The sequence below is a fragment of the Vidua macroura genome, chromosome 9 (genome assembly GCF_024509145.1).
Source record: "Vidua macroura isolate BioBank_ID:100142 chromosome 9, ASM2450914v1, whole genome shotgun sequence".
Taxonomy (NCBI): Eukaryota; Metazoa; Chordata; class Aves; order Passeriformes; family Viduidae; genus Vidua; species Vidua macroura.
The window spans coordinates 1,104,997-1,131,473 of record NC_071579.1 but is presented as its reverse complement, the minus strand read 5'-3'; the positions used below and the strand labels follow the sequence as shown (position 1 = coordinate 1,131,473).

The 26,477-nt window shown below is 50.9% G+C and overlaps 2 protein-coding genes across 10 annotated transcripts in view; one reads left to right on the top strand and one right to left on the bottom strand.

Annotated features, from left to right (window-relative positions):
• Positions 1 to 1,003: 1,003 nt before the first annotated feature.
• Positions 1,004 to 8,843, bottom strand: SEC22B (SEC22 homolog B, vesicle trafficking protein). Its single transcript, XM_053985510.1, has 5 exons — positions 8,737 to 8,843; positions 8,376 to 8,485; positions 3,878 to 4,038; positions 3,404 to 3,550; positions 1,004 to 3,036 (listed from the first exon to the last, which is right to left on the bottom strand). The coding sequence occupies exons 1-5, from the start codon at positions 8,809 to 8,811 to the stop codon at positions 2,882 to 2,884; spliced, it is 648 nt and encodes a 215-aa protein (XP_053841485.1). The 5' UTR covers positions 8,812 to 8,843; the 3' UTR covers positions 1,004 to 2,881.
• Positions 8,844 to 9,118: 275 nt separating this feature from the next.
• PACS2 (phosphofurin acidic cluster sorting protein 2) overlaps positions 9,119 to 26,477 on the top strand; it is a 76,433-nt gene continuing 59,074 nt past the window's right edge. For all 9 annotated transcript variants that reach the window (XM_053984977.1, XM_053984973.1, XM_053984972.1 and 6 more), the window contains exon 1: positions 9,119 to 9,251. In XM_053984977.1, coding sequence (XP_053840952.1) covers positions 9,124 to 9,251 — 128 coding nt within the window. In that variant the 5' untranslated portion in view covers positions 9,119 to 9,123. The remainder of the gene's footprint in view (positions 9,252 to 26,477) is intronic.

Below are 26,477 nucleotides of genomic sequence, written 5' to 3'. Positions count from 1 at the left end.
AGCAGGGACCGGCCAGCGATCCCAGCCGGGACCGGCCACCTCCCCCAGCAGGGACCGGCCACCTCCCCCAGCAGGGACCGGCCACCGCCCCCAGCCGGGACCGGCCACCTCCCCCAGCCGGGACCGGCCACCTCCCCCAGCCGGGACCGGCCACCTCCCCCAGCAGGGACCGGCCACCGATCCCAGCCGGGACCGGCCACCTCCCCCAGCCGGGACCGGCCACCTCCCCCAGCAGGGACCGGCCACCGCCCTCAGCCGGGACCGGCCACCGCCTCCAGCCGGGACCGGCCACCGATCCCGGCCACCGCACACCGCGGCGGGGAGCCCCTGCTGCAACGGGACCCTCCCAGCCGAGAGCAGCCGCCACGTAACACACGGAGAAAAGGGCAGCGGCTTCTCCTCCCCTCTGCCCGAGCAGCCTGACGAGCTGAGCTCACACCTTGGCTGCGCAGGAGGGGCAGAGATGCCAGCAAAGCAAAACCACCTGCCTGTCCACACCTCCCCTGTTCGAGGGATTTTGAACGCAGCGAGGAAATTGCTCGTAAGGTGCTCCCTGGAGCTCCATGCTGGCCTGCGGGAGGGGAGGACTCCTCGTCTTCCCTCTAGGCAAGCAGCACTTGCAGTTCCGTGCCCCGCTCACACTGGCACAGCCCACGGGGGATACACACCCCACTCACTCCCGGTTTGTGCTGCTTCTCGTGCTGCCCTTGTGAACAGCATGGCCACAAAACTGTCCCCATAAAATTCTGCCCGTGCCAACAGCTTTCCTGCCAACAGGCAGAGATGTGCCAGCAGGGAGAGACCCCTGCTATAACCAAAGTACAGCTTCTCTGGCAGAAAATGGTCAAGATCACATCTTTCAACTAGTTCTGCCTCCAAAAAGGAGCCCTTAGCCCAGGTGGTTCCATCTATGGGGTCTTCACCCTCCTGCGTCCCTGGAGGGAAGGAAAGCATCCCCCAAGGTAACAGCAAGGAGACAAAGGACACTCCACGCCGCAGAGGGGATTTTTCAGAAGCATTTATTTCACTGCTGACACTGGGCTTGCAGGAGGCAGCTGCTCCCCGAGCTGCCCCGTGCTGCAGAAACATCATCCCCTCAATCACAACAATCCACGGACGCTCGGTGTCTGAACGGTGAGACCTTCCAGCACCGACGTTACACAGACCTACATCACTGGGACATTCACCTGGTAGGGACACCACTTAAAAGGACTTAAAATCATTATAATAATTATAATAAAGCAACCTACAAAGTAACACTTAGAGGCATCATGCAGAAACCAGATTACTTTAGACTATATGGCAGCTCAGAGTTGCTGGGTTCGTTGGTGGACAAGTGCTGACTGCATTCTGCCAGTCCAACAAGGTGCCAAGTTGGGGAGCATTCCCAGACAGGACAACAGCTGTGTTTCCCATCCTGTGCCAGGAAACACTTCCAGGTCACAGTTTATACATCCAGAACTACACAAGGTTATGTGCTTGTAAAAGGTGCTGGGAAGTCCTGAAACTTCCTTCTGTGACACCACCTGCTTCCTCTACCAAGTGGCAGACACTTGAGTGCAGCAGAGTGCCTGAGCTGTGGAGTTTCTTTTTTCTTTCTCTCTTTTTTTTTTTTTTTTAATAAAACCAAAATCTGACTGCTAAAATGTTATTCTCAGCACAGGTGGACCAAAAAAAAAATTATTAAAAAAAAATCACATTACACTGGAGATACAGAGATTGGCCCATAAGAAAGAAGAAGCTCTATACTATTGCCCCATAATGAGTTGTTATTCACCTACAGTTTCAACTTCCCAAGTGAGGTAGGGAGAAGGTGACCACGGGTAAAAGAAGTGGTGTTTCTAAAGGATTCCACTGTTTTGAAGTTATCCTAATCCTTCATGTAAAGTTAAAGTGTTCTTCACAGAAACACTGCCTTTTCTTCACAACAACATTCAGAGTTTTGGTTTTTTGGTTGTTTTGGGTGAGGGAGAGAGGGAGAAAGAAAACAAGGATCCCAGAGATGAAATGCTGGCAGTTTTGACACATTTCTGAAGGAAAATACAGTTATAAAAAGGAAGGAAATAATGTAGTGAATCTGCAGCTAGAAGGGAAAAATAGAGTGCGCTGACATAGTTTGCACTGTGCCCGTTCCAACAGCATTGAATTACACACCCTGTTCACATGGAAACACACTGTCACACACAGCTGTCAGGAGAGGGAGAGTGGACACTTAGAAACCTGGAGTTTAATTTTGCAGGAACCAGTTAATACAGAAGCCTTCCACCGCCCCTCCTAGAACTGGACAGAATGTGTTTTAAGGCATAGTTTAACATCCATTCTTCCTAAAGCAATTTACAGTGTAACAAGCCAGGATGTCAGACACAAAACACTCAACAGGTATTCTGACAGAGGTGAAAGCTGGTTTATGTACAGTGAAATTATTTGCCTGCAAACGGGGGAGCCTTGAAAAAGAAAGAAAGAAAAAGAACTGCAGACCCAGATTCTAAAAAAGCAAACATTACCAACACAAGGAATGTTCATTAGAGTCCAGTTCTCACTAGAGCTACTCAACAGGAGGATGTACAATACGATTATGCTAAACAGCACTGATTGACTGTTCCCCGAGCGCCCCGGGAAGGGGAAGAACCTTGGGAAGCCAAACTCTGCAGTATCCCAGTGCAAACTGCCTCAGAGGAAAAGCCTGCAGTCAACAAGCCTTTACAGCTGCTGTTAGGCTCCACTAAGGGATGCAGTAGCCAGGTGTCACCTAACAACTCCAGGACACTCCTGTGAAGGCGGTGGTCCTGTGTGGATTCTAATGCACATCCCCCATAAGCAGTGTCCTGCACACATCCACCTGCCAGGCTACTGGCTTTCCCTCTTCCACGGCTGGGCCAGCTCACAGCCACCAGAACCTCACATAGACAATCAGCATGATGAAGAACACGGCTACGGCCGCCAGCTTGGCATATGTGGAGCGCATGTTCAGGTACTTGGCGTCCTGGCGGTACTTCTTGGACAAACTGGACAAGTTGTTGGCCTTGGAATCAAGAGCTGTTCAAGGGAAAGGGGAGAGGAGTTAGGATTAACTGGATGTTCCCCAAATGTTACATTAAGTTTACAAGTTTCTCTGGAGAACCCGGAAGCGCAGCGGTCTCACGTGGCAGCGTGCCCTGTGCCCCCTGCGGCGCTCCAGGGCTTGTCCTGCTGGGATGAGAGCCACCCGAGCCGGTGAGGTGCTGGTCTCTCCCCACAGCAGCACCAGCACCTGCCAGCTGCTTCAGAATACAGCTGATCCAGCTGACACCCACTGGGTTCACTGCTTTTCTCAGGAGGGTCAAGCCTTTCCCTCAGGACGCTCTGCCCACCCAGCTGCCCGAGGAGACAGAACTGTGTGCCAAACACTGGCCATTCCCAGTACCTGACAGGGCCTCTCCTCGCTGTAAGACCTCCTCAATGTTGGCCACCATAATCCTCTGCACATCTTGCAGCTCTGTGTTGATGGAGCCCAGGTTCCTCCTCGCCCGGCTATCAATGTAGAGCTTCTTGGTTTTCTGGATGTAGGTGTCTGGAAGGAGACAGGGCTGAGTCAGGGGGAGTCACCTAGCACAGAGCTGCCTGGCTGCAGGAGTGGGAGCATTGCTGAGACAGCCAGAAGACCACCTGCAAATATTCACTGGAGTGAAGCCAAGAGGCTAAAAGCAGGAAATCTGAATCTAAGGACATGCACCATTTCCATACCACTTCTCTACTCTCCTGCTCAGAACACCCATGTCTCCAGTAGCAAGGAGAATTCGAGCTCTCAGTTCCATAGGACAAGCTGCAGAGAATCCCATGGCTGCTGCTCCCTCCCAGCAAGAGGTTTCCCAACTAGCCACAGGGAGAGGGACCTCACCAAATTCAATGAAGGAATAGGGCCTGGAGACTGTTGGAACCTTCTTGCCATGCTGCTCATCAAACTCTGAGTGCAAGTCTTCCAGGTAAGCAAAGGCCAGTTTCTTGGGGAATCCAGCTTCACACAGGACCAGGTAACACACTCCTTTCTCGATGATGTAGCTAAAAGAATGGCAGACAGAGCATTAATCAATCAATTTTGAATCTATCCTGTCAAACACCACCCTGCATGCCTTTATTCCTATGAGGCAATGAGAACTGGGTACAAGAACCTTTGGTTTTCAGTGTCTGGATCAAGTGTAAACCTTTCTGCAAAGCAATTGCTTATCTTTTCTTTAGCCAAAATAAATTTTCTTGTAGCCTCAGACCCTACACCCATGCCAAGTCTTGGGCTTTGACTTCAGTTGAACAAAAGCTGGCTCATGAATACCATTAGCTCAACAAAATACCAGCAACAAAAGAGCTGTAATTCTGGAGTATAAAAGAGAGAACACCCTGCAGTCAGGAGGAAGGGAGCACAGGGAAGTTTGCCAGCAGAGTAGAGGGGAAGGTGGCCAACGTGTCTCTAATTGGCAGCACAGCCAAGTACCCGAGGCCCACAAATGGGAAGCTGAGGCACTGAGATTAGGAGACACACACAGGAATTGGTCTCAGCATCTTGGGAAGGCACCCAATGACTGCCAGCTGTCCCTCTCATTTCAGAGAGCTGGGTGTCCCCCTCCTCCACCACCAGCAGCCTGTTGGAGGGGTGCTGCTATGCACATGCATCACCACAGGGGCAGCTGGGGAGGGGTACTGGTGCTGGGTGGGTTCTGGTGACCTTATGGGCTCGCCATGGGTGCGTGTGACCGTGCCACCAGTTCTCTGGCTGCAAGGTGAGGAGCTCCAAAGCACACAGTGACACACCTGCTGCTGTGTAAAGCTGCTTTGTTTGCCCCCCAGCTGAGGGCACATGGGTCCTCTTCTCACCCCACTACCAACCTTGAGATTATTTAGGCTTCACTGTGTCACTCTGCTGCTCCACATTCCCAGCTGAATTTTCCTCCTTGTTTAGCCAGTATAAAAATAAAGGCTACAATACTCCCACCACAACCGAGGGGGTGGAGACAGTAAACAGCCCTGTAAACACTTTTGAATGCTTATCTATATTCTTCAGGGTGGAGTGTGAATGCTACTTTTAGGTTACCTTCCTTTGACTTTCTGCATAATGCCATTAAGCATTAGTCTGGTTAGCATAAAGATTAGCAGTGTATTAAAGAAATGATCCAGTCCTGAGGGCACCGTATTAAATAAGCAGCTTAAAATTTTGTTAATAGGCACATCAGGCTTACAAAACAACTTCAACCCACTCCCCACTGTTTTTCCAGATACCCCAGCAGGGTCATGTCCTTTAAATTAGCCATCCTCACCTTGTTCCTGGGCTCAGGAGTATCCATTTGTCTTGCCTCTATATGGCCCGTGTGTGAACCCTGGCAGCCTTCAAACAACAACAGATTTACCCCAAGCAGAAGCAAGAAACTCCAGCTGCCATCATCCATTCCACAGCATGTCCCACATGCCTGCCGTGGCCTTTGGTCCTTTTTATGTTCCTCAGCTTGGACTGCATCAGTGCCCAGGCTAATCCTACACTACTACATCATCAAGCCTCTGTTCTTCCCTTACCCCCGGAGACCTGCTTGCCACACTGGGGTTCCTAAAGGTCATCACCCAGAGCTTGACTTAGCCACTGCCATGATGAGCAAGACTTGAGCAAATCTATTGAAATGAGGAGAAGCGGTGTCAGAAGGGAATTCTGACAGCACTGCTGGAGCAGCACTCCCCAGGTGAGAGAACTCTGAGGAACATGTCCCATCAGCACAGCTCTGTTTAGCTCTGCCTGGCTCAGCTGGTCCTGCCCGGAGCTCTTCAGCTGCATTTCCCACTTGCTTCTCCCTGGTCTGCTATTCAGTGTGTTGGATTTAAAGTTGGCCTGTCAGCACCGCAGAGAGTGAGCTCACCTCACTCTGGCCAGATTCAGACAATTTTGTCAACTTCGGACCAGAGTTCCTGCACAGCTGGGCCTCTCAGTTTCATACTCTGTGTGCACCTCCAAGCTTCAGCACCTGCCTGCATGTCCTCACACAAGGGGCAGATGTGGCCATTTGCCACTGTTAACTCTGTGCAGAGTGCAGCCAGCAGGTCTCTTGTAATCACGCTGGCTATCTTCAGAGAGAAAAGCTTTATCCTGCTAACAGTGAAAAAAGGCCAAGGGTTGCTTTTAAATGACAGGTAGGAGTCACTTCAGCCATTCATCAGCCAAAGGTCACCTGCTCACTGACAGCACAGCAGCGCTGTCGGTGTTCCTGCACCTGCACAGTGCTGCTGCTGGAAGGGTGACACAGCTGCTGAAACCTTGGCACAGCATTTGACAGAAATCACCCAAGTGCTCACAATTTAAACTTCAAGTTTCAGGAAGGCTCGGCTCTGCTTTGAACTGACGAAGCTGAAGACGTTCTACAGCACCTCAGCAAGTTCAGCAATGCCCTTGGCCGTGCTGCTCACTGCCCCCACAGGATGCTCTGCCCTGCTTTGTGCTGCCCTCAGCAGTCAGAGCTCTGATCTGGCACAAGATTGGTGTGCTGCGTTACCCAGCAGCGTGGCCGTGGGCCGGTGGTATTTTACACTAAGTCTCAAACTCCCCCATCGCCTCCCCTTCCTGCAGAGGAAAGGTTCTGACCTGAAATTGTTCTTTTCATACAGGTCCTGCTGCAATGTCCCACCTCAAAGGAGACAGAAGCAAGTGCTCTGCAGCAGCAGCTGTCAGTGGCCAGCAAAACCCAGTCAGGGACTAACTCAAGCCAGAAGGAGGAACACTCCTGACCTGCCAGGTAACCTGGCTGCTCCTTTGAGACAGCTGGCAAACCAGGCCTGCCCAAGCCCTTCCTCCTCGTCAGAACTGCTGTCATTACAGCCACCACTAAGAGGCTTTGATTTCCTGGGCAAGTGTTGCCACCTTCCCAGACATCTCTCTGCTTGCATCATGGAAGGAACTCAAGAAGGGATTTACTGGGATCTACACAGGCTCTTTCCCAAGGTTTCACTGCCAGGCAGAGCTACACCTGTGCTGTGCCAAAGAGACACTCAGAAATGAGGCAGTTTTTAAATTCTGTGAAGATTTTACTTGTAGAAAAAGCAAGAGGAAGAGCAGCACTTAGCACTTCAGCAACAACACCCAAATCCAACAGGAGATAAGGATGGCCAGGTCAATCAGGGCCATCCTTTGACAACTGTAACTCCTTATCAAAGGCAACCAGAAGCCCAGAGAAAAGATTTTTTTTTTAAATCTTGTCACAGTTAGCAGACAAAAGACAACCACGAGAAAAGCATCCCCCAAAACCTCACGGCTTTTGCCAAAGATGACCCCATCCAAAAAAAACATCTCTTCACGCCGCTGTATCTCTGAAGAAAGGGTCAGGGTGGGAGATTTTGCTCCTGTTGCTGGAGCAGAGGCCTGAAGCCAGGCTTGGCCTGCATTCGAAGGCCACCTCCCCCTCTCCCAGCCACAAGCACACACCCAGTCACCAGGAGTCACCTGGCACCGAGAGAGACCCGGTGGGGATCCTGGCACACTCCTGCCACAGCTGCACAGCTCTGCCTGCAGAGCCCACCTGGCACCTGAGCTCTGTCCAACAGGCATTCCTGTCACGGCACAACTCTGGTTCCCGGCCGGATCTTGACTAAGTGCTCCAGCATTGTTCTGCCAGGTAAGGACATGGCACAGAAAGAAGCATTTCCCTCCTCACACACCAGCTTTCCTGCCTTCCAGGGACTGTCAATTCCCCCTCTGTTCACCCACCTCTGCACCTCCCCTGCTCTTAAGGAGTAAGGACGTCTGACCTCTGTAAGATTTCCTTATTCCACATCCATGCTCCCTTGCAGGAGTACTGGTGGAGAATGCCAAAAGTGCTTTCGAGTCGAGAGCTCCCAAAGAGTTAAGGGAATTAACTAAACACACCCAACAAATCTAGCAACAGTCAGACTGAATTTCCTGGATGAAAGAAAGAAATCTGTCAGGTATTAGGACAACAATAATAGAAATATTCTGAGATGCTCGATGTGCCTGTAACTCATGAAAAGCTGAGCTCTCACAGGGCACAGAGAGGACAATCCTGCGCAGCAGGAGCTCACAGTGGCACTGCCACGCTGCCTGTGCAAGGACAGGCCTCTTTAAAGACAAGATACAGGCCGCCCAGAAAATCCAGTGAAGGCACAACAGAGAGGGCAAACAGACAAAAAGGCGGCGGGGAGGGGGGGAACAGAACCTGTGCTGTCTGCAGCAAAGGCAGAACCACGAACGTGGATGAAAACCAAGCGCCAGGCCCGCGTGCCAGGCAGCGGCAGCTCCCACGCTGTCCCTGTGCAGCAGGGCTCACGGGCAGCCGCCTTTCCAGCCGGCCCGGGGCCCGACTCAAAGAGCCCTCGCCCGCTCCCGCGATCCCCGCAGCCCTGCCGGTACTCACTGGAAAGCCATGGCTCCCGCCTCCAGGGTGCACCTCGTCGGGGACTGCTCGTTCAGCTTGCGGAAGAGCTGCTTCGCCTGGCTCTGGTACTGCTGCAGGTCGCGGCCTGACTGAGGAGGCAGGGAGGGAGGAGAGCGGGCTGCTGGGCCGCCACCGGACACACACCGGCGGGGCTCCGGGGCTGCCGGGACCGGCCCGACACCCGCCGGCGCCCGGGACCACCCGCCGCCACCGGGAGGCAAACGCCGGTGCCGGGGCCGCCCCGCTGGGAGAAGGGACCGCGCGGCTCCCGGTGGGTCGCCCTCCGCCCGCTCCTCACCGGCACGCCGGCCCCTCCCCGCCCGATCCCCGCCAGCCCCACCTGCTCGTCCTCTTGCATGGAGGCGGCGAGGGGGAGCCCGTCCGCCACGCGGGCGATCATCGTCAGCAGCACCATGGTCGCGCCCGCCGCCCGCCCTGCCACGGAGCCGCCCGCCCTGCCACGGAGCCGCCCGGAAACTGCCACCGCCGCTTCCGGTGCGCGGCCGCCGCGCCGCCGGCACTTCCGCCCGCGGGAAGCGCGGCCGCACCGAGCGCGCCTGCGCCAGCGCCGGGCCACGCCCCCGCGCTAGCCACGCCCACGGCGCGCCCCTCCCTTAGAGCAGGCACGGCCCCGCCCCCGGCCCCGCCCCGTGAGGCGCCCCCCGCGGGCGGGGCGGGGCGGGGCGGCCCGGCGCGGTGGGCGCGCGCCAGGGCGGCGGGCACAGCCATGGCGGCGGCGGCCGAGCGGAGCCGCCTCAGCTTCCCCGGCGGCGCCGGGGCCCTGGGGCGGCCCGTGCCTATGAACCTCTTCGCCACCTGGGAGATCGACGGCTCCAGCCCCAGCTGCGTGCCCAGGTAACGGGCGGGCGAGGGCGCGGACCGCGCCCCCTTTCCTCCCCGGCTTCGCGGCTGCCTCCTCGACCCCCGTTCCCGTCACCTGTGCGGTCCTCCCCGCGATCGCAGGGCCCCCTTCCCACCCCTCGCCGCCACCGCAGTGAGCGGCGCGGCTCCTGCCGTCCCTGCCGTGGCTTTTGGGATGGGTGGCGGTGCAGGACTCGCGAGCCTGCGGGGGTGGGGGGCTGCTGCCGTCCGCGTCAGGTGTGCGCGGGGGTCACCTTCACGGCGAGCGTCCCCCCGCCGGCCCCCGGCGCGGGCCGAGTGCCGGTGGCAGGCTGTGGCGCTCCCCCGGCCCCGCCATCCCCCGCGGGTGCCGTGTTAGCGGCGCCTTTCCCGGGCAGTGCCCCGCAGGGATGGGCTCGGGGTGCGCATCCCTTTCTCCGGTGAGGGCTTTTCGCCCTCCGCCCGTCTCCGTGCCTCTGCCGTGTGTGTAAACACGCGGCCGTGGTCCCTGCCTGCGCCGCCTTTAGCCCGCATGGCAGGCATTCCTCTTAGTTTTGATAAATTTTGCGCTCTTCAAGCCCAGCTCAGAACAGGATGCCTCTGAGGATTTAAGCGTGCCGGAGACAAATCTTTGAAGCGCTTCTCTTTATCTCTGTTTCTTTGGTTTTTGTTTTGTTTTCCACGAGGACATAGCGAGTGAGCAGAAAGGGAACAGAGCCATCGGGCTGACCTGGCAGGAGCGTAAAGCTCTGCAAGCTTTACCAAACCCCCCCCTCAAATCCCTCCGTCTTCTGCGCCATCCACACAGCAGGTTGGACTTGGTGGCCATGCCCCTGTATTGCAGGGACGAGTAACTATCATAAACACTGCCCACAGTCGTAGCGATCTGACATCGTGGGCAGGGAGATAGAGGGGTAGAAGCAAACCTGAGTCCTGCTATTGCAGGTAATCTGGGTCTATAGCAGTTTATCTGTGCTAGCAGCGCCTCGGGCAGCAGCTTTTTCAGCTTGTGTCTCGTTCAGCCTTTCTTTTCTTCATCGGGGGTCCGGCCCCCGGGGGAATGCGCCCCTCTTCAAGGAGTCCCTTTGCTGTGGAAGTTGTCACCTGGATGGGAATAGCTGGGGGAGCAGCTGGTGCTTTTTCATTTCTGCTCTAGACAAGAAAGTGTCCCTGCTCCTGGCAGAGGGTTGGACTTACATGATCTTTAAAAGGTCCCTTCCAACCCAAAGCATTCTGTGGTTCCAGTGCGATTGGCACTGTCCCTGCTGTGCAGAGGACACGAGGGCTCTGACAACAATTCTCTCCACTGCACCCTTTGCTACAGGAAGGCAGCTGGGTTTCCATCCCAGCCAACCTCATAACAGTGGCTGTTAAACAAATAAAAGCCCAAATGTCCGACACTCTCAAGGACTTCTCATTCTGCATTATCATTTATGCTGATGCTTGCAGAGCTGCAAACGAGCTCACAACACAGCCTGCTTGTTTGCAAATCTGTAGATGACCAGAAAATGCAGTGTAAGGACACTGACCCTGCCTTGGGGTGGTAGGGGGTGGGAAGCACAAGGGTGGGTCCCGGGTGCTGGAATTGCGGTGGGCAGCTGTTTGAGCTTCCTGGAGGAATGTGGGGAATGCAAAGCACATGTGGCTATCTGGGCAGGTGGGGCAGAACCGGGGTTTGGGGGGGAAAAGTCTGGAATTGCTGAAGCAAGCTGTGAACAGGGGATGAGGAAAGTGATCAGATTGCCTGCCCTGAGGCACTGATGGAAGAATCGGGGTGTTTGAGACCTTGTAGGAACAAACCTTTCGGCTGAGGGAGTTTGGTGGGGCGGTGGGTCCCTATGCTCTGGCCCTGCTGTTGCCATTACCTTTGCTTGCTCTTCCTGGGTGCCCTTTTTCCCTCGAGCCAGGGGGATGAGCTGCCACCCACCTGCTGCATCTGCTGCTGCCCACCCTGTGAACCTGTCTTTCCACAGATGTGGAGTTTTCTGCTGGACACGGAGTGTCCCCAGGGGCTGGGCTGAGGCTGCAGTTGTGGCTGTGGGTGCCAGGGGTTTGTTAACCCAAAGTGAGGTCAGGAGCAGCTGCGGTTGCAGGCTCGGCGGGGATGTTGGTCCTGTGGCACGGTGGGGTATGTGCTGGGCAAACACCAGGTTCTGCAGCAGTCAGTGCTGCTGTTTCTGATCATTGATCATCATGCTTTGCATTTCATTACGGGCTTTGCAACAGACATTTCTGTCAGAGAAAGCAGGAGTCTGAAAACCTTTAAGTTATGCCACTGCCTCTGCCTTTTAAATTCATATGGTAATGATTTTCACTATTGCACCATGACATTTAAGATTGTTTTATCTTAAAGCAAGAGATATTAGAATGAAATCTTCTGCGTGGGAAACCATATCCCAAGTGAGCTTGTTGTCCCAGCAAATGTCTGTTGGGACGTGAGAGGCGGATGTGGAGGAGAGTGGGCCTTGCTGTGTGGTCAGACACTGTGGAACTGCCTTGGCCTCTTCTGAGATTTCCACCAGTTCCCTTCCGGGTCTCTGCTGGCAGGACAGGCTTTCCAAGCAGAGAAGAGATTTGAACTTGGCACAAAGTCAGAAGATTCACGAAGAGGAGCGCGTGCCTGGGGAGGGAATGTTGCTTCCTTCCCTTTTCTTGTTGGTTCAATAAATCTTAGCCCATTTCTAAGGTGTTTTCCTATGATGACCTGGAGCAGGAGGGGCTGGGTGGAAGCAGTTTCTGGAGTGGTCTGTGCCTGCACTGCTCCAGGTTGTCTGGGTGGGTGCTGAGGTGGAGTGCCTTGTGTGGATGTGTGTGTGTGTGTGTGCTTCAACATACTCTGGTGGGTGATTTACTGGAAGTCCACTCAGCTTGGGTGGGGTGTCAGCAAAATCTGGAAGGCTGCCTTGGTGGATCCATGGAGTTTCCTTGTGTGAGAAGGCTACGTCTAAACTTAAGGAAGAACAGTAGGGAAGACTCCTGGCGGTGTTCTGCAGTTGTGCGCTTAGTGTGAAACATGAGGTGAGGTGGTGTTTTGCATTTGTTCTGGCTTCTCTTACTCCTCTGCTGTCTGCAGAAGTGATTTTATGATTTATTCTTCAGCACACGTAGCTCCTGGGGGGTTTGACCATAGCATTTCTGAAATGCAGCTACTTTCTTTTAGTCATCCCAGAAATGTGACTCAAAATGTCTCACTATCTGGGCGTATCCACTGCATAGCAGAAGGGAGAAATGCCTACCTTCTCCTGCTGTTTCTTTCTTCTGTGCACTGAAAGACTTTCCTTTGAGGAAGGTTACGTTACATAAAGTTCTCCCTACCACCCGTAAACACTGAGAGTAATCTTCTTGCTGTGAGAGAATCAACACCTTTTCCTCTCATTTTCCTCACACTGAGAGAGTGGAAGTAAGAACTGTTCTGTGAATTTTGGTGTTCCAATCTTTTGATGAATCTGTGGGTGTGAATGGCAGGATGCAGTAGTGTCCCATGTTGAAGTAGTCTCATGAGGAGATGTGGAGGTTGTCCAGAGGAAGAGAGGTCTTGGGGGGGAAAGGTCTGTTGGAAGGGTCTGCTGAAGCAAGGGAAGGCAGCAATAGCCACTGTTCCCATTTGGAGTGGGTTTTGTTTCAGGCTACTGCCTTAACAGTCACAAACTTGTGAGAGTTGCTGCTAAGCTTTGAACTGTAAAGTGGATTGAGAGCAAACTGGACGTGGAGCAGGTGTGACCCCGTGTCCCAGGGGATTGAAGGAAGAAGTCTGTGGAACAGACCGGAGCAAAGGCAGTGCTGGAGGGCTGGGGCTGCTGGCTGGGCACTGCCTGAGCATTTCCCGTGTTGGTTCACCTCTGTAGCTTGCCTGCTGGGTGAGGGAAAGGGAAGGGGTTCCACACACGTCCCCTGGGCCCACAGGAGGCTGGGGGTGTAGGGATGTGACTGCTCAGTGCTGTGGCATGGCGGTGCAGCACTCGGACATTCTCAGCAGCCCTGGTACGGACATCCCCAGGGGCAATGGAAAGTGACCGGGTGAGATTTCGGATTCAGGCAGCTGAGCAGATCCTAACAGTGTGCTCGTGCCCCAGGCTGTGTGTTCCTCTCTCTCTGCCAGCTCCCATCTTCTTCCACTGGCCTGTCTGGCTGTCTGCCTCCTGTGGGCTAATGAGTTGCAGAGGGCTCTGTGAGCATGGAAAGGTGACAGCGCTGCAGATGTGTGACAGGAGGGACGTGGTGAGGACTGCTGGGGCATGGAGCCACTCCAGCAATCTGCAGGTTTGCATCCATACGGGGTAATTCCCTCTGCTAGCAGAGTGTTGAGGGGCTTGTGACCTGTGTGAAGTCCACAGCTGACTCTCCCCCCCCCCCCCCGCCCCCCCCGTGAAGATTTGCCACAACAGCTTGCTAGAGTAATAATTATGATCAGGTGATGCTATGTTATTAAAAACACTGATTAATTCAGGTAGGGAGGGATGTTACTGTATCTTAACCTTCTATTCTGTCGGCATGCTAACATTTAGGAGAGAACTCTTCCTGGTTAGGATAACTGCTGGCACGTTCATTGGGAGCTGACAATAGATTTTCAGTACATTTGGAACTAGGAAAATGTCTAATTACTCAGATGACTAGGTACATTTCAGAAGTGCTTATTTGGAGGCTTTGTTTTGACTTTGTTTGAATAGCATGAAATGCCTAACATTTTACCTTGGAAGGAAATAGAATACAAATGAGGGCACAGGACAGGCTTTAAAAATATCACCGAGATGATGCAGAATGTGTGAGATGCGTGAGGAAAAACATCCATAACTGAGCAACGGAGATAAACTGCTTGGAGTAAAGCACAGGGTCCAGAACCAACCCTTCTTCTTGGAGATAGAACATCCTATTTCTCCTCCTTAGTCTTTTGGGGAAGAGATCAAACCCGATCCCTAAGTGTTCCCCATGTAAACCCTATCACTTTGTACGATCCTGCTGAATGTAACTTGAATGCTTGTATTATTCAGTGGAAGCATTCTGCCTAGAGGCTGAGTGGTTTGTTGGAGTCAGAGTTCCAATGAGACCTATTTTGAGTCATTTTTTAAGGTGAAGCTTGTGCATGTCAAGAACAGCTCTGAAACAGATGTTAAAATCTCAGAGCTGCTAGCCAAAGTCTCTGGATGGGATTTTACATGGTTTTCACCTGGATGCTTTGTGCATGCCCAGCGCAGAAGTGTGGTGGGAGTGGAAGGAATGGGCTGCTCTTTTGAAAGGCCTCTTTCCTTGCCTTCCACCAAGTGAGGATGCCCAGAGCATCTTCCCCTCGTGTCCCCTGGCAGGTCTGGCCTGTGCTCCTGCAGCCCCGCTTGGCAGGAGGTGACCCTGCAGCTGCTTGTCCAGGAAATAAAAGCTCTTGTCAAATGGAGCTGTTGATGCTCCACCTTTCATCAGCTCTGAGCAGGCGGACAATTTCTGTGGCAAGCTTGTGGCTGTATCAAATTAGCTATGAAATGATTTGCATAATAGATTAATCAACCAGCAACCAAACATCCCTCTTTTCTGCCAAGAAAAGAAAAGCAACAACTCAGCTGTTACAAGAGGCCATTATGTTCCTTGCAACCCTTAATCTTTCTTTTCTCCAAGAGCGCTCCGTGTTTTGCCCTCACGCAGGAAGCTGGCCTGCTCACTGGCTTTATTTGCGTCACATCTTGGCAGCTTTTTCCAATTCTTTTGGGCCAAATTTTGCCACCGTTACGGTGACCTTCTAGGGAGGGTATTTCCTATGGAATTGGTGGCTGGCTGCCAGATGACTCTGTGTTGCCAGGTCCTCTATTAGCCTCTGCCTTTGCATTGAAATTCCTCTGGGCCCCTTGAGCTCCTTCAGGGCTGACCCATTTCCTTGGGAAGTCGGGGAGCAAGTCGCCTCAGCACATAACTGTGAGTGGGCAGGAACTGGTCACTGTAGTTTATTTTTCCTGTGTTTCTACCTCCACATCAGCCAGCAGTATGGATTTCCTAAGCTGTACGGTCTTCCTGCTGCTCCAGATGTGACGTCTGTGTGTCCTTGCCTGGCTGAAGGATGCCCAATCAGTGCTGGGGGAGTTTTCAGTCCAAATGGATCCTAACGTGCAGATGATAAGAGGCTTAACTGGCTAATTGAATGTGATAGCGTGAAGCTTCTCTCATGGTGAGGTTTAATTGGATTATGATACTGTACAGTGATGTGGAGGCTTGCAGGGCATGCAGCCAGCTTCACTAGGAGAGAGTGGATCCTTGCTAATCACTCATTTGTTTAAAATAATGAATTGCCTGGAGAGCTCTGATGGGCATGCTCTGCTTGCTGCAGCCAGTATCCCTGGAGAAGGGATCCCTAAAAATCCGGGGGCTACCACTCATGTAGACCCTGTCCTTGGGCTGGTGCAGCAGTGATGGAGAGCCTCCAGGTGAGGAAGAGACGAGCTCCTTTTATTTTATTGGGGAAAACAGATGCACGGGCTCCGTTTGCTCGGGTTTCCTCCTCTAGAACAGCTTCAGCCTTTCCCGCAGCCTCTCTGTGGCTGTGTCGCTTGTCACAAGCTGTGCCTTTCTTTTGAGGTGGCCTGCTTGTTCCTTGTCGTCTAGCAGCTGCCAGTCTGCAGGCCAGGCTGCCTTCCAGCACACTTACTTGCAGGGCAATAACTATTTTTGATCAGGAGCTCAAATGCTTCTCCTGCTCCAGTGGGAAAGCAGTCTAATTTTTAAAGTAGGCAGCAAAAGTAGAACTGAGAGCAGCTTTTGTATGCTGTGAATTTTGCTTGGTGGAGGCTCTCGTGTAGGTAAAGCAAAGCTGGGGTCTGCAGGCCAGACGGTGTTTAGGTGCTCACCTGGCTCGGGGTATGTGTGGCAGCACCTGTGTTTTGGGTGCAGTGCCTGGGGGTTGTGTGCTTTGTGAAAGTCACTGACTGAGCTGCTGTTCCTGGGAGCTTTTGCGCCGAAAGTAACAATGTTTGGTTTACTGATGTTTCAAAAGGGTTTGAAATGTGCATAGTTGCTCAGATCTGATTGCAGAAGAGTTGTCAAGGAAAATAGCATTTGTTCTCCTGTAAACAGATGGATTAGCATAAAATATCAGCTTTGATGTAGTGTGAAGTGTGCTCCTCATCTATGGCCTTTGTACTGGTTTGGAGAGTTAACTGATCGGCTCCTCAGTGTTTGAATGGGCTGGGAAATGCCCCAGGGACGGTGTGTGCCCTTTGGGCAGGGAGCAGCACCTGGGCACTGCAAGCTTTTGATTAACTGTTTCTTGCTGTGGCTCATCCAAACAAATAAATGTGATCACTTTGCCGTTGCTGGGAAATGGCAGTTTAGTCACTTTTCGCCCAGTGCTCTAACATGTGGGACCTCCCTCCCTGACCTCTAGTTTGGTGTAATGATAAACCCGCTCCTCGCTCCTGCTTGTTTGTTTTTCGGACAGTCAGGTGCTCTGGAGCCTGTGGGAGGAAAGTGAAAGGCAATAGCCAAAGGGGAATGCTGGTGTTTAACTAAAACCTACATAGCTTACAGGTCCTTCTGGACCTCAGGGAGGTACTTGGTTTTGTTCTAAAAAGGGAACAAACTTGGTGATCCAGGGTGACTTTTTTTTTTTTTTTTTTTTTTAGTTTGCTGGGGAGAAGTGGAGGTTTGAAGGTGGGAGGCTGTGAAGGAGCAGGGCATGAAGGGTATGCCTCTGTGTGCAGGGTGAAACATATTCACTGCTCAACAAAGCACTTTATTTTGCTGTTTAAAATCTTCTGAAAAAGACACTGTCTGCTTTCATCAGATCCCTTTGCTCTGTTGAGCTCAATTGTTCAAAATCTTTTCCTGCTCTTTTTATTTTTCTACAAAGCCATTGTTGTGCAAGGGCTTGGAGGTGGTCCTCGCTGCCGGTAAGTAAACATGTGCAGGAGAGGGATTGCTAAAGGCAGCTTTACCTCTGCAGGGAGACACATGGAAGGCTGTAAATGGAGACGTGGGAAAACCATGGAGCTAATAACAGCAGTGGTTCTGGTGTGTGCTTCAGGGGTTTCTAGTGCAGGGCTCTCATTTATGGCTGAAACGAGCTGCAGCTTGCACATGCGCTTGTCTGCTACATGCTTCCCAAGAGGCACTAGGCCAGATCTAGATATAGAGCAGAGAATAACCCCCATCGGGAGATTCTTAGGAAGCCTTATCTATATATAGTCCATATAAGTCTGTATCCCCTTTCTGCTGAGAGGACAGCCTGCCCGGGGAGCGTGGTGAATGCGGATACGCCCCAGCTTCTGAGAGCTGGGCGGAGATCCACGGGATCACGGCTGCCGTGTCCTGGCTCCCGCCGCGCTGGGTGGCACCGGGAATTCTCTGCTGAGAGCCCCAGCTGTGCCGTCCCGTGCTGCGGTGCCAGGCTGGTGGCACGCTCCCGTGGCCAGCTAGGCTTGTCCTGTGTGGGAGCACGAAGCAGCGTCAGGCAGAGGGAGCAGCTGCGGGGCTGGGGCCCATGGTTGGTGTGGGGCTGATGGTGCCCGTGCCTTTGAGCACGCTGCTCTGCTGGGTGCTCTCATTAAAGCAATGAGATCGTAGCTTGGCGGCGACTTGTCATGAAAGAGCTTATGCAGGGTTTTCATGCCAGATGCAGTTCCCTTGCAGCTGCTTACCAGGATGTTCTGTCAGAGGGACCTGCACGGACATTCTGCTGCTTTGGGAATGAGAAGCAATTTGCAGAGCTCAGCCCGCCTGCAAAACAACTCAAACAAACCGTGAGCAGGTGTCTTAGATCAGCAGTGGGAACACACAGTGAGGTGGACAAGGTGCCCTTTCACACAGCAATGTGGTCTCCTAGTCATTTATGTATGGTTTCACCATTAGGATGTCTGAGGCCATTCACAGCCATTCTTTCCTTTTAGTACATGACTTTTTCCTGCTGGTGCATCACATATTTCATAGCTGAGTGCCCACCATGGAGGAGCACAGCCTTCTTTTACTGCAGAGAGTTTGCTGTCTGCTTAGCAGTTCTGCAGCACATCCTGAAATCACAGAAGTGAGAGTCTGGGGAGCTTTGTACCAGCTTGAAATATCAGTGAACAGCTCGCAAGGTTCTGTTGGACCAGCTGGAGATGTGGCTTTCCCTTTGGATGCATTTGGCTTTGGGACTGTGGGCCTAGGGCTTCAGAAAGCAAACCCATTTTCTACGCTGGAGACGTGGATTTCTTTCTCTTTTAGGGAGCTGGTCCGGTGGTGTAGCTTCCATGAAAGTCATAGGGTTGTTGGAGGGCATCTCCTCACACGATTTTACAAATATAGCAGGATCGTTTGAGGTCACTCAGTCTTGAGTTTCTTCAGGGATTGCGCTCTGCAGCTGGAGGCTGTGCCGGAGCTCAGCTGGGTTGCTTCTGGAGGGGCTGTGCTGAAAATGGGTGTCTAATCTCAGTGCAGTCCTGCAGACTTCCCAGATCTTATGTGCGCAGTGTTCAGCTTGTCGTGCGTGTCCTGATTTCAGTGCTGCCTCAGCCGTGTGACCCTGGTGGTGTGTAACAGAGGCAGGTCCTTGCTGTTCTCAGCAGAGCAGCTTTGGTCCCTGTCTCCCAGCTGTGGGCAGCCGGCATCAGGGCTGTCTTCCTACTGTTCCATCTGTGCAGTGCGTGCTTGGGGGTGTAAGACACAAGCATTTACCTCTTCTGCCAGGTACAGCAAGGCTCCAGCAGCTTGCTCCCTGAAGAGCTCTCTTGGGTGTGTGCAGAGGTGGCTTTTACCTGCTCCTCCGAAGCTGGTGTGCCTGGTGGCTTTTTGTAAACTACCCACTTGGGCTGCTGCTTGCCAGCACCTTCTGCCTTGTGCCAGTGCAAGCTTTGGAGAGTTCACGTGGTAAAGTGGATCATCAGGGTGGAGGTTCACTGTGGGGCTGTGCTCAGTTGGATCAGTTCTCTGCTGTGCCTTGCATCATGGTCCAAATGGTTGTGCAGCTAGGGTCTGCAGGTGAGGATGGAGCAAGCAACTCACTTAACCTAGCACTGCACCGCCTTTCTAATTCGGTGCAGTTTCTCTTCGGGCCAAGGAAATGACTTTGAATGACTGTGGGAGGAGAAGTCCAGCCCCTTGTTTAGAGACTGGTGTTTTAGCTCTGTGCTATAAAGCCTGGGTGGTCCAAAGGCTTGTGTGTGTTCTCCAGCTCGGGGCTGCTGCTGTCAGAGCTGCAGAGCGGGTCAGGGGGAAGAGATGGTTGGAGTGGAGGTGGTCTTTCCCTCTTTTTGGCTCTGGTGGGAAGAAGGCTTTGGGAGCTGGGCTCTTTGCAGTGAGATTGTCAAATAGACACTTTCTAACTTGAGTAATTGACAGTGTAACCAAAGCTACTGGAGATTGCTGGGGATGTAACTGAATCTTTCACACCGATTCTTATGCAAATTTAAACATGTGCTCCTGGCTTCTAATGGGACACCTACAAATACAACCGGCTCCATTCAGAAATCGGCATCTATGTACTGGATCTTTAATTGCTTGTGGCTTTATAGTCAGACTGGCAGAACCGCATCTGTGGCGGTTTCTCAGTGCTGTCCTTACCTGTACACGTGAAGTTTCACTGCAGATTTTGCCTAAGTCACCTGTTCTGGTGGTTTGCTGTTGATACTGCCCATTGCCACACTGCTCTGGCTCAGGAGCAAATGAGCCTGAATGTTTCAGTGCTCTTTTTCTTGCTGATGTGTTGGGGCTCATTAGAGGCGAATTAAATGACCTTGAGGTCTGCAGAAAATAATTTGGTGTATTTAACACTGAGTGCAAATCATCTTAAGCTTCTATCCAGTAAATCTATAACTGTGAGTTGATGAGCCCATTTAAAAAGTATTATTTCTTGGGGAAGATGGGTGTCTGCAACCTCCTGGTGTAGTTTCCAATTCAGGCTTGTTTTTTTTTTTCATGCATGTGCCACGTGGTAAATGAGTAGTTGGTCAAAACCATGTGGACTTAATTTCTTTAAAGTACAAACAGCCTAGAAATGTTTGTTTATGTACAAAATAATCTGCCAGTGACTGTAAGCATTTCCATGTTTCTGCAAGAAAGGAAGGTAATTATATAATCAGCAAAGATTCATATGGCTTAACTTGTCTTCCATCTGGCATTAGTTAAATTGATGTTTTCATCTGCGTGACCTTTCAGGGTGGGGAGAAATTATGAAAATGGAAAACATGGCTGAAAAAGACCTTCCTTGCACATCTAGCCCATGTAAAGGCTGGAAGAGGTCCCCTGAACAGCCCCTGACAGCTGCTGAGGGGAGCAACTCTTTCTTTCCCCTCTGCCGTAGTCCATGTTACTGGGTAGGTAATTTATGAGCTTTGGAGTGGGTGGTTTTACTTGACTCGAGGAGTTGCCTGTCTGTATGCAGTCCTTCCCCAGTGCATGAAAGTATAGGCAGGCTAACTAGATTAACTACAGCAGGAAGAGCTTCCTTCTTAAAAGAAAGCTATTGTTAGAGCATCACTTATCATAAATCTATAGCACTTCTAATCCTGCCCTCCTCCCATTTCCGCTCTTCCATCCGCCTGCTGGTTTACAGTTTGCAGGGTTTGCTCTGAGTTTCTTGGGGCTGTCCTGCAGCCTTTCCCCTGTGATCTCTTCCTCTCAGATGGGCAGTTTCCAGCATCAAAAGGATCCTTCCCAAACGACCCCTTTAATGAAAATATATCTGCGTGCTTTCTCGGTGGTAGAAAGATGATATGCTGCTTTCCCGATCAAGTTGCACCCACTGCCTCAAAATGAAGGATTTGCAAGGAAAGCTGAGAACTGCAAGAACTGGATCATATATATTTCATGTTGCTAGTGGCTTGTTAGGGGCTGAACTCCCTTTTATTTGCTCTTCTACCTCTTCCCTATGCTGTGCCTGGGAGTGTGCCAGAATTCAAGGTGCTCCAATTGCTTTCAAGCTGGGGGGATCGGTATCTTCTTTTCTGCCATGATTCTACTTCATTTTGCTCAATAGAGCTGAAGACCATTAGTGTAGACTTTGCCCTTGCTTCACAAATAGACTTTGAGTGTCTCCAGGTACTTGGATAAGCTTTGCCTGTTCATGTTCAGTCCCAGCGAGGATCTGAGGCAGCCACTGGCAGATACCAAAGCACATCAGAGGATTTTTTCCTCCCAACATGTAGCATTCAGAGCTCAAGTGCAAAGATGCTCACTAACACAAAACTTTGGTGGCTCCTTAGCCTTGGCCCAGGGGGATGTGCCTGAGGATCAGAAGCCTGGGTAGTGCTTAGTACAAGCAAACACATGGAGCTTTTTCCAGGGAGAAGGGATTTCAGAGCTGGATTTTCTCAGTTCAGCCTTTAGTCAGCATGCTCCTGTTTTTCTGACACCTAAATGGGAGGTCCTGCTGGGTGTCTTTTAAAAAACATTTGCAATAAGCTTTTATTGTTCATTCAATTGTTTCCTTGTTCCAGGATCATAACCTAAATGTCCAAGTGGCTGTTTGTGTTCCTGCTGCACCTGCATTCAAGGCCAGCTTTCTGTTGCTGGCCCCTTGCTGTGCATGTGTGGAGAGCAAAGTGCTCAGCTCTCCTCACACGTGCTGATGCATTTGGACCACGCATCTGCCTTGTCTGGGTTTGCATGCTTAGGTTTGCTTGGCACCATTTCTCTCCTGCAGGTTCCAGTAGCCTGACTGCTGGTGTTTCCACCTTTACACAGCACTTGGGATCCAGGGGATCTCTGGATTAAGAAAACAGTTGCATCCAGGTGCTGGAGTACAGGATCTGGTCCAGAGCTGGCTTGTGGGTAGGTTTAGCCCAATCTCACCAGTGTCCCAACCACGTGCTGCCTCCAGTGTTCTGTGGTATTTCCTTCTGCCCTGGCCTCTCTCAGCATTGCCACTGGCCCCTGCTGTGGCTTTCAGTCCCAAAAGCAATGCAGAATAGACAGGAAAACGGCCTGGTGAACATCAGTGAAGTTGTACTGTTCTTTACAAGCCTTCTGGGGAGGCCTGGAAAGGTGCTTTGTATTTTGTGTACTCCTATCTTATGTAAACAGCTCTTGTCAGGAGAGCAAACAGGACTCTTGCTTTGCCAAGCAGTGTGCTGAGCCCTGGGCAGGTGCTTGTGTGAGGCTGCCCCCACGGTGAGCTCTCAAAGGTGCCTCTTGGCTCTTGGGTTTGCACAACTCCAAGATGATTTCACTGTGCTTTGCTTTGCATCCACCAGGTTGTCGTGTTTCTCTCTGGTGGTGGTCGGATTTGCTGATGGTTCGTATTTTAGCTGGGAAAAGTGCCCCTTGTTGGGATTCTGGAATGTCTGTATACAGAAAAAAAATGTTGAGTGGGCTGGGAATAGCTTCCAGCAAAGTTGTATCAGTTTCTTGGAGCTCTTTTGTTTGGTAGGAATTCCTTTCTTTTCTCTCCCCCTTCGCATGGCCCTGACAGCCCACCTCTTTTCTTCAAGGGCTTGCTGAGGTATAATTCACAATTGAGCGATTGAAGTGAAATATGCACAGCTGCAAATACATTTTAAAATTGGTGCTTAATCGTTAAAGCATCTCTCTGACCAGGTTGGCAGCTTCAGTAGCCATCAGAGTGCAGAAACAAAAAGAATTTTGTTGAAAACCCTTGACTTTGATTTTTACCAAGCTCTGAGAATGTGTTGACCACTTGCTGCTTTTGAGTGCAGATAGGAACTGTCTGGAGCAGGGAAGATCTATGCTGGGGAAATATGTTAGACGTGCCCCTGAGAAAAGGGGGTGTAGCTGAGTTTTCCTTTGCTCTTCCCACACTGTATTGTGGAAATCATATGACAGCTGGAGTATGATAAAAGACAACAGTTAGAAAAATGCTACATGCTGCAGCTTTCCTCTGCTGTCCCACTGAATGGAGAATTTTTGCAGCTTTCTTTCCCTCTTTGGATCCATCAGATGCTTTTGTGATTCCTTGCTTTTCCTGGAGTGTGACAAAGCCCAGGGAGTGGAAGCTGCAGGCACGCAGTATCCTGTTACAGTCACAATGGCCCAGTGCTGCCAGGACTTGGTGTGCGGCTGCCTGAATCCCAAACATACCAAGATCCAACATCTGTTTATCAATGAGGTAAAGTGATTTATCAGTATCTAGGACAGCTCAGAAGGCTTGAATCCGTTTAGTGGCAGAATTCGGTGTAGTTTAATGTAAACAATTCTCTAATCTCTGGAAATTCAACATTTCGTCTTGTCTCCCACAGTTCCTGACTCTTGAACAGTGAATTGAGGCTCCTCTAGCTTTTGTTTCTCTGTCCTCCGCCAGCAGATTGCTGCTGCTCCTGCTAAGTCTCCTGGGCCTATCTTGGTTCCAAAATTATCACCACATTTTCCAAGCTATTGCATGAGTAACTTTGAGCTTTTCTCCTGCGAGTGAATTCATTCCCCTATCAGCTCTCCAAGAGGACCTGTTCTGAGTGGAAGCTAATCCGTGTTTGAGGTGGAACATCTGCAAACAGAGGATCCCACTGAGGATCAGTCATGGGGAGTCATCGGTGTCTGCAGTGTTCTTGCTGATTCAGCTGTGAAAACAGATAATAGCTTGGTGATTTGTAATTAGATGAACATTTATGTGTGATTACTTAACAAATTATATACATAACACACCATGTCTTAGTGATGGTTGTACCACTAGTACTGCTTCAGTTCCAGTGTTTCTCTTCAGCCAGTTTCAAGGTGCTTGCTGTGAGCAGACCTCTGCTTCACAGGGATGGAAATGAAGGCTCAAAATAAATGCCCTGGAAGGGGTAGAGTATCTACACTGGTGCTCTAGAGAGGCTGGGCTCGCCAGGATTGTGCTGTAAACATATAATGCACATAAATACATTTCTTTTGTATGATTAGCCATAGACTCTGATGCAAAGGTTGATGTGCTTGGTATTACCTGTAATCACATGGTGAAAATCAGATGTTGAGTGGTCCTCTGAGTGAGGACAGCGTAAAATCAAGGATAAATCCAATCCTGATGTTGTGGTACTTGGCCTTGTCTCATCCCCACTGATGATGCTCAGCTGTTTCTATGATGGAAATGCTCTCTGACAGCCTGAGTAAGTGTGCCTAGTTCCAGATGTGCCATGCCTCATCCAGGAGCACTGACCACAAAATGATGCTGGTATCTATTCCTTGCTCTTAGCATCACTGTCACGTTAGCATTAGCTGATTGCATCAGCAAAGGCATTAGAGGAGAATGTTTTCAGGGGGCTGAGACTGGTCTGGCTGTGGAATTTGGTCTCCATGAATGATCTGATGGTGTGATCTTGTTCACAAATGGAGTAACTATCTCTTTCCTGCATAGGCTTCTTGGGTAATCCCTCCCTGCAGTGAACCTTAATATCCTGCTGGAGAAGAGCAGCCTCTCATTCAAACTCAGCTTGTTCATGCCTCATTTACCTCGGTCTGCTTATTTTGTAGAGCATCTACAGTTTATCTTGATAAATCCAGTTTCAGTGGGAACTCACAGGCTTGATGAAAGGTTCTGGGGACTGAATGGATTATGATTGTTATAAATTGCTTTTTGTTTTATTGCTTGTATTCAACAGTAAAAAAAAAAAAAATCCTACAGGAGTCTGGAACAAGTTCTGAGCATCTTGGAGCACCCTGTGTCTTTCAATGCCCACTGTTTTGCTGGCTTACACAGGTCACACTGATATTTTAATAAATATTCTTGGCAAATTGAACTAGCAAGTTCAGGCACTTAGTTTGCTTTGCTGCTCCCTTATTGCTTTCAGGAATGAAATATCACTGGCAATAATGCTGAAGAACTGTAACCTCTAAATAATATTGAATCTCTGCTTGCCAGCTCAACTTCCCATGGCTGCTGAAGAGGTTTGGAGTATTAAGGAAATGCAAATGTTTTTCTGGAGCAAACCACTGTATTCTGCCTGCCACCACAAGTGTTTGGCACTGGGATTCTTCTGTACTTCCTTAGTAAAAATTGTGGTTGCTTCTTTCCTTGATAAACTTAAAGGTGATGTTAGCTTTCAGAAAAGAGTGTAAACAAAGTCTGAGTTGCCAGGTTTTCTCCCTTTTTCATGAGAAACGCAAAGAAATCTCAGTCATGAGGGGTTTCTACAGAGAAGAAAATAAACAGAAAACCTTGTGCTGAGTTATTTCCAAACAAGTGCTTTCTTTTTCAGTCGTGATTCTTTAAACTAGAGCACACAGGGTATATTTAGATACAAAGGGATGTACTGTGGGGGAAGGCATTTTTCAGGTTTTGTTGAGAGACGTTTTGAGATCACCTGGAGAAGGGATTTTCCCTAAATGAAGCTGCTGTTACTGAGAGGGGATCAGAAGTGGTCTGACAATCAGAGCTATTTGCAAGGCAGCTGGAAGTGCATGTCCTGGCTGTCCCCCAGGCCATGAGGTTGGCCTGGTGTTGCAGGTGCCTCCCCACTCAGGGCATGGGAAGGGTTTTTCTTGCAGTCTTTGCCAGTACAAAATCTGCTGCTGCTTCAGTGTAAGGTCACCCCCACGGGTCAGCTTTAAAGCCTTCCAAGAGATCCCAGTTTCTGTTCATTTGTGCACTTTTGGTGAGTTCTGCAGTTTTCAGGGCTGCGTTTGGAGAGCTCATGTTGTGCTTGGCAGCAGGCTGGGCACTGCACCCTCTGTGAGCCTTTTCAGTCCAGTACAGCTGGTCTTGGAAGTTAAAATACTGCTTCTGGTTACTGCTGAAGTCCCATCCCTGACGGCAGTGCTGGTAGTTTCACTTCAGCCATCTCATTCTTGCATCAGCTGGGGTAATGTGTTCAGCTGTTTGGCTTTTAGACTCTCGCTAGATCCCTTATTTCTGTTCTCTGGTGATTTCCTTCCCAGCTTATCTGTGCTCTTCTGAGCAGACAGTGTGCAAATGAGCAAGTGCTGCCCAGAATATTTGATGGAAAAAATGCAAGGGATATGTGCCGGAGCACAATGTAGCTTCCATCAGAGGCATTTCCTTGCAAGGAGTGCTGAATGCTTTGGCATTTTCAGACCTTTTTTGACCACTGTTAATATTGCAAAGCTCCTCTCAGTTTGCCCCTGCCTTTCTGGGGAGACAAATCTGCAAGGGACAGTACCTTTCAGCTCCTTTACCCTCAGTGTTTTGTTCCAGTTTGAGGGCTGTTCATCAGTGTTTCCAGCAAGTTTAATGCTGATTGTCCCAGCTTTAGTGGCAGGATTTAGAGTTCTTTGTGAATTATATTTAGTGCTGATGGAGGCTGCTTTGTCAGCTGTGTGTCGTTGCCATGTAAAAAACAGCGCTGTTCAAATAAACGCTTCTGGCAAAGAACCACCCTTCTTTTCTAACTGTTTTAATGTGTT

Bases quoted from the DNA above. Each gene is read 5' to 3' on its own strand.
- SEC22B (XM_053985510.1), bottom strand. From the start codon at position 8,811: ATGGTGCTGCTGACGATGATCGCCCGCGTGGCGGACGGGCTCCCCCTC. The intron at 8,486-8,736 runs GTGGGGCTGGCG...CTGCCTCCTCAG, and splicing joins CCATGCAAGAGGACGAGCAG to TCAGGCCGCGACCTGCAGCA. The intron at 3,551-3,877 runs GTGAGGTCCCTC...GTCTCCTTCCAG, and splicing joins CTATTCCTTCATTGAATTTG to ACACCTACATCCAGAAAACC.